General features: G+C 37.5%; 1 protein-coding gene across 1 annotated transcript; it reads left to right on the forward strand.

Annotated features, from left to right (window-relative positions):
• Positions 1 to 336: 336 nt before the first annotated feature.
• LOC149413996 (uncharacterized) lies at positions 337 to 2,239 on the forward strand. Its single transcript, XM_089643751.1, has 2 exons — positions 337 to 1,253; positions 1,712 to 2,239. Exons 1-2 carry the CDS (start codon positions 860 to 862, stop codon positions 2,227 to 2,229), a joined length of 912 nt encoding a protein of 303 aa, XP_089499877.1. The 5' UTR covers positions 337 to 859; the 3' UTR covers positions 2,230 to 2,239.
• Positions 2,240 to 7,828: the final 5,589 nt, after the last annotated feature.

Here is a 7,828-nt window from a genome sequence, read left to right on the forward strand (position 1 = left end):
ATATCCCTTTATTATGTAACAAATAAATTTTCGAGCACAGCACACAAATACTTTGTACGAAATTTTTAAAGCGGAATGTAGACAGAAAAGAAAATAGAGACCGTCTTGAACGAAACAATATCGCTTTAACAATGAAGAAATATAAAGATTAAAAAAAAAAACGAAATATTTATCTTACAGTTATTTTATTTCAAGTGCATGTTTTATGACCATGTCGACCGGCCACCCGACTCAATTCCACGAATTGCCATGTACCTAGTACACGTGTCACGAGAGCTGACGCATAATTTTTACTTCACAGAGTAACCAACATCATACGTTACTCGTAATATATTGTTACTCTAAGGGGGTATTTCACAAACGTCCAAGTAAACTCCGAGTAACAACTTGTCTGATTAAGATAATCGCATGATTAAAATGACAAGTAAACAACAAACTTCCCACGACCTACAAACATCTTGCAAGCACCTACCCGACAAATATTCGATACTTCGTGTGGCAACGCTGCATTTATGCCGTCTGCGTTCACGCCGCTCTATCGCCCCGCCGCTTGTCTATGCATATTTTCAAAACACCGGAATGTTGTTTACGTCGCTGTCACCCACATTCTTCCGCCATGCGCCCGAGATATAATTGTTTAACTGTTTTTACTTTTTAATTCGTTATTTACATAGTTTATTTTATTCGTCTCCTGTTTTAAATAGTTAATACGTTTCTTTTTTTAAATTCTAGTAGTGTTTTTTGCTGTTAATATAGATAATAATTGGTTACATAGGTTTAAGGTTATAATAAGTTTTGTTCATAAAAACAATATTTCGTGTATTTGTGTTATTTTGTTAGTTTTTTGTATAGTTTAATTATGGAAAAACGGGTGCGTAGCATCAATTTTAGCAGGGAAGAATGCGAAAGTCTCGTGAACTTGATTCACAAATACAAAGACATAATTGAAAATAAACAAAGTGACACTGCGCTGTGGAGAGAGAAGGATGCCGCCTGGCTTCGAATTGAAAAGGAGTTCAACTCTTCGTCGTCCTCGTGCTTTCGTTCATCAAAGACTTTAAAAATAAAGTACGAGGGCTTCAAGAGGTCTGTCCGAAAAAAGAGTGCGCTGATCAGGACTGAGCACTATAGCACAGGTGGAGGGCCCAGCAAAGCAGTTCCCCTGGACACGATGGAGCTGAAAGTTAAGGACCTAATCACCTTAAGCGTCCAGGGAAACATGAATAGCATCGACAGTGATGCTGGAACCATTGGTAAGTCGATATTGTTTTAATAAAATTCAGACTTCTGGCTCAAACTACTATCACTTTTATGTATAATAATTATTTATTTCATAAAGGTAGGACCTAATAATGATAAATCATCTTACAAGATGCAGTCGCTGTATTATAATGTTACACATCTTTGCAAATCATATTATGTGTGGCAGAAGAAGGATGAAAGCAGACTGAAAATTGTTGAAATGAGATCTCGGAGGCATATCTGTGGTAAAACCATGTATGCTCGTGTGAGAAATGTGGAGATCCGCAAAGAATGCAAGGCTGATGTAAGCGTAATGAATAAAATTAAGAAAGGGACCCTCAGGTGGTTTGGGCATGTAGAGCGAATAAACAGAGAGAGTAATGTAAGAAGAATATAGTGTAGGAATATCTACACATATTTAAGTACCAAGTACCTATGATGTTTCATATCATTTTATCATTTATTTCAGATAACCAAATTTCTGCAATGGAGGTGTCAATTGAGGAGGTGCCGGCGACACCGTGCAGAATCGTGTCACAGCCAATCCGGCAGATAATCTTCCTGGACCCGGACGATCCGTGTGAGCCGAGCACCTCCAAAGCCGTAGAAGCCCGTGCAGAACCTGAACCTGAAATCATCATAGAAGAGCTGAACACCGATGAGCCCATTCCTTCCTGCTCATCAAACAAGGTGGCTGCTCCTCCTGAGCCGCAGCAGTGGGACAGGTGGAGTGTCCCGCAACTCCGTACCGCAAGCCACCCAGCCTTACGGAAAGGGGCAAAGAAAGTGGTAGATATCCGGAAGGATATTATGTTCATACAAAAAAAATTTTTAATCGAGGAATTTGAGGAAAAGAAAAAGGAATGGGCGTTCAGGGAACGTGAAAGAAAAGAAATTGAAAAGGAATGGGCATTTAGGGAACGGGAAAGGAAGGAAAAGGAAAAAGAATGGGCTTTTCGGGAACGTGAAAGGCAAAATAAAGATTAAACAATTCAAAAATTAAATTATTGAAGACCAAATTAAAGTTGAATAAATTTTATAGGTTTTTACCAATATTTGGCTATTTATTTGCTTCCTTCTGTAACTGTATTATATTTTATAAATTAATATGTCCCACATATATACCTATAATGTAGGTATTATTACTGGTCTTCGGCTCGCAAGACTCATAAAAATGATATGTTTTTAGCATCTAGTAGAATAGAAAGTTATCGTAATATGAAACTATTAATAAAGGTTTCCTAATGAGGTGTTCACAAAACATTTGATCATCCACTCACACTATCACATCACCTACACAAACCTGCCTTATAGTTTACTACTCAAATTTATAAATTAAAGTACAGAATTATGTGCTAATATGTAATAGTAGTAGTAATTAAAAATGTATGTGCATAAAGGTAAGGATTTATTTACAATAGTAGTATTATTACAATTAAAAGGAAACAGGAGAAGATATTAAAAAATTATAAATGTTCAAGTAAGAAAAATGTATGAAAACTTTGTTAGCGACGGGCTCGATTGTCTAAAAGATGGGTGAAATAACCAAGAATGAGGTTTCTTCTTGCATTAGTACCTGGGTTTTCATCATTTAGCTCTTCATCATATTCCACAGCAACTTCTTGTACTTCCTCTACCACAAAGGGTGCATCATTCATTTTTACTGCTATATTATGCAACACTGCGCATGCCACAATAATTGCTGTGGTGCGCTCCATAGATAACGTAATACGTCTTCGCAGAACAGGGAATCTGCTCTTCAGAACACCAAAACACCTTTCAACAACATTCCTGCTGCGAATTTGTGATTCGTTATATAGGTTTTCGGCTGGGGTGTTGGTCTGTGGTAATGGTGTGAACAAATAATGTTGGCTTTGATACCCACTGTCCCCTAACAAAATGCTGCCATTAAAATGTCCAGCCTCAAACTTTGCTTTAATCAGCGAATTGTTAAAAATAGTTTGGTCGTGGCTGGATCCAGGCCAGCGGGCAACGATGTCTCTGATGATGAGGTCTGCGTCGCAAATAGCTTGGACATTCATGGAGAATATCCCTTTCCGATTACGGTAAACCTCGGCATCTTCTCCGTCTAAAACAGAAAAATATAGCTTTACTAGTTGTTATGTAGCGCAAAGATATATATTTTATAAAACTTGTATTGAAATAGTTTTTCATATAAATACAGGTAGGTATACAAACATATACTTTTACATGTATTTAACACTTTACCTATATTACAATATTTTTACAATAGCACACCTACATATTTATTATGTAAAATTACTTTTCATTATTCATGTTTTCAAAATCTTCATAATTTTATATCACTACTCTCTTTAGATTTACAGTGCAGAATCAAATACAATAACGTTATGTACTTACTTGGAGACAATGGAACATGGGTGCAGTCTATAGCACCAATGACCTTTGGAAAACAAGCCAGATTATAAAAGCCCTGTTTCAAGGGAGCTAGATCCTCAGGAAAGCAAATGAAGACAGGGCGAAGGTATGCTATTGCCTCGGAGACTTCCTTGATAAATCGACACGCGGATGATCTACTGACACCACTGAAGTCTCCAGCAGACATCAGATATGAACCGGTTGCGAAATATCTTAATGTCAGTAAAAGTTTGATGATGGTTGGCACAGCTTTATTCCTGAAATGGTGAAAACATTATGTGAACCAGTTACGATCTATAGGCAAAATATGCATTGTGAATATTCCATAAAATATGTATTGTATAGATGTAAATTAGAACACTACATACCGATTGCTCCTGGAACATATTTTATCTTTTATCGTGTCGTGAATTTCAATGACAGCCTTCTTTGTTAAACGAAATCTCGATCTAAATTCGACATCGTCTAGTACATTTAAATAATTCACTCTTTGCCTATAAACTCTTTTTCTTCGTCTCTCCGCCATTTCATCTGAATAAATATCGTCTAAAATGTCTGAGATCTCCATATTTCGTTAAAAATCGACACTTCTTCAACGTAACTAAAAACACAACCTAACTTCTGAGCTGTCAAAAAGCTTTGGCGCCATTTTGCACTAGTAGTAGGTATTAAAGTAAGAGCTATTCGCAAGGATTACTTCCGAGTAGTTTATACAGCTATTTACTTGACGAACAGCGCTCTTCGAGGATGGTGGGATGGATTTTGTAATTTACTTGCCGAGTATTGCTATTCGAAACTTACTTAAAGTTGGTGAAATACCCCCTAAGTGTACCTACAACGCTTTTAAGCGTCTCCCGCTCTCTACCAACAGTACGCAAAAGACGCTTTTAAGCGTCTCCCGCAAACAATGTGTTAAGAATATAATATTTATTAGTTTTGTAATCTTTTTTACAACTTGACATATTTGGTTTTTCAATTTCAGATTTTTATCTATAATTATTCCTAGATATTTGATTGTGTTTGTTGTTTTCAATATTGAGCAGTTTGTGATACAATAATTTTTATCGTGTGTCTTTGGAATTTTCACGTATGATAATGTCAAAGTGTTTAGGGGTGTCTTTTGATTGTATTGCAAATGAAATGAAATAAAAATTATTAAATTAAATTTTAATTATTTTTAATGCATTTGTAATGTGGAAATAATATAATTATATTTGTTTCACTCGATGACAGATATTAGGTACTCACCCAACTGTTGAATTTGGCGGCCACCTCTGGTCTGGAATTCAAAAATACCTAAATGACTTTGTGCATAAACGTGCGATGCGTCAAATATGTTTCCCTATCTTAACAAACGGATTGCGTCAGGTATGTATGCAGTCCTTGTTCTACAGGTATTACAATGGGAAATGCTCCGAGTTACTAGTGTCATTGATCCCTTCGGTAGCGGTAAAAACACGCCAAACGCGCGCACGACATATATTATGTACGCGGTTGTCAATTATCACATGAGAATTCACTGTAGAGTTCAACAGCTCGACTATGGAACGATTTGTCGGCCTCGTGTGTTTCCTCTCTTCAGTCTGTTCAAGACTGTATGAATGTGAATGAAGCGAAGAGTGTGTTTAGAGCAAAGGTTCCCAAACTTTTTTGCCCCGTAGACCACTTGCCAAATTTTTTTTCCGTAGACCCCCTGCCTGCCGAATATGAATTTTCTTAATTCTATTAATGTCCCATGTGATAATCGTTAAACAACCGGGTGGCGGTATAGTTGCTCTGTCTTTACATTGTGCAGACAGGGGCACCCTTGTGAGGTATTACACCAAATGAAAATGGAGCAGGATAAGCAACGGAAATTTCTTTCTGTAGCTGGCCATACAGAACTGCCCCTTAAGTTCTTTGTCAGTGCTTATTCCGGTCAGTTCTTCTTGTCACATGATATCCGATTCTTCAACGTTCCATTTCCACAGTCAAAATGTCCTCAAACTTAGTTTTGAAGTCTGTGTGAAGTGCATCTAAATTTTGAACGTCATTATTACCCTGGACGTTTTTCAAAAACAAGTTGGGGAACTAGGAAAATTCGCGGCTTCCAATGTGCAATGCTTTGCTTGAATATATTAATTCTGATGAGAAAAGGAACGTAGACTCTATTTATATACCTCAATTAACAATTTTACGAAATATAAAAATACAAATATCAAATAAGTAATTTCTCAGTCTATTATATTTGTGTTAGGTGTATTGTGTCATTTACAGAACTCCTAAATGTTGAGTTGAGGTAAATGGGGATCCGCTCGTATGTACCCCCATTTGAATCTCGTGGACCCCCAAATTTTTTTCTAGCTGACATAGACCCCCAGCAAGCCGATATCGACCCCTGGGGGTCCATATAGACCACTTTGGGAACCTCTGATTTAGACAGAGCTGTCTGCCTACCACTTTAGTAAAACGATATTTCAGTAATAGCTATACAAATAAACCCGAGTGCACCATCTTCAACTGTCCAATAAGCAGTCCCCTGGTGTATGGCAGTGAGGTATTGTGGAACTGGCAGAGAAAGAATAAAAGACAATATAATTAAGTTAAAACATGGCGTAGATACAAGATTCAACAAAATAGATATTTATAACTTATACCTTGAATATTTGCGCATATCAAGAAGAAAGCACAGTAATTATTTCCCTAACTGCAATACTTTTAGGTACAGATTACGGAAATTGCACTTTGTTTCAATAATTACTACAAAAACAGCTATTTACATGCATAAAATATGTTATTAGGTTAATAGTTTGATGTTCTAGAGAGATGGGAAGGCTGACAGAGATATTGAAAGAAGGTGAAATGCAGGTGTTCTAATGTGTAAAAATCTTTATATATAAAAACTAGCTGAGGTTTACAGTAGCTAGTCTAAAGTAATGGTGTTTGAAAGAGAGAGTACGAAAACAGTGTGCAATATAGTTGTTGCTGAGGAATACTTGGAGCAGGTGGATGAGTTTGTGTATTTAGGAAGTATGTTCTAGAGAGATGGGAAGGCTGACAGAGATATTGAAACAAGGGGAAATGCAGGTAACTCCATTCATGGAGGACTGAACGCAGTTGGCGCTAACTAAACACTGTCCAAAGAAGCCAAGCTAGCAGTCCACAATGGAGTGCTGGTACCTACCCTGATGTAGGAAGTATGTTCTAGAGAGATGGGAAGGCTGACAGAGATATTGAAACAAGGGGAAATGCAGGGAACTCCATTCATGGAGGACTGAACGCAGTTGGCGCTAACTAAACACTGTCCAAAGAAGCCAAGCTAGCAGTCCACAATGGAGTGCTGGTACCTACCCTGATGTAGGAAGTATGTTCTAGAGAGATGGGAAGGCTGACAGAGATATTGAAACAAGGGGAAATGCAGGGAACTCCATTCATGGAGGACTGAACGCAGTTGGCGCTAACTAAACATTGTCCAAAGAAGCGAAGCTAGCAGTCCAAAATGAAGGGCTGGTACCTACCCTGATGAATGGAACTGGCAGAGAAAGGATTAAAGTAGACTAAATGCTTTAGAAATGAGATCCCTGAGGTGTATGTGTGGTAAAACCATGTTTGATCGCGTGAGAAATGTGGAGATCCGCAGAGAGTGCAAGGCTGGTGAGATTAAGAAAAAAAGGATTGTAAGGAGAATGTATGTGGTAGCAGAAGTCGGGGACGTCCGAGGAAGACATGAAACGATCAAGTGAATCGGATACTTGAGTCAGGTCATCCCCTCTCTGCCTACCGCTGCGAGAAACGGCGTGATGATTAGTTATCTAGTTAATTTTGTATTATAAATAGAAAGTAACATTATTGTACACGAACATTACTCAACACACCTCAGAAGTTGCACGTTTTTATGATGCAATAATTCGTAAAGTAATTTGAATTACAAATGACTAGGTATTCCCGCAATCCATCGCCGTTCTGTAATTTATGTACGTATTGTCAAAAGGTTAAACCAAATAATCAATCAAACCATTTTTTATGTTTGTCTTTTTTGCGATTGTACATTTTTTACTTTGTATACTTGGGTGACCGGTTAACTCATCGTAATGACAGTTCAACACGTATTTAAAAAGTCATGAAAGGTGATGAAAATAAACGAGGTTACTTAGATTAGTTTTTTTGTTGTTGAGTTATCATGGAACCGTAAACTTAGCCCGGTATA

Source organism: Hesperophylax consimilis, chromosome 20, assembly GCF_061612785.1.
Source record: "Hesperophylax consimilis isolate HC1 chromosome 20, BYU_Hcon_1.0, whole genome shotgun sequence".
Lineage (NCBI taxonomy): Eukaryota > Metazoa > Arthropoda > Insecta > Trichoptera > Limnephilidae > Hesperophylax > Hesperophylax consimilis.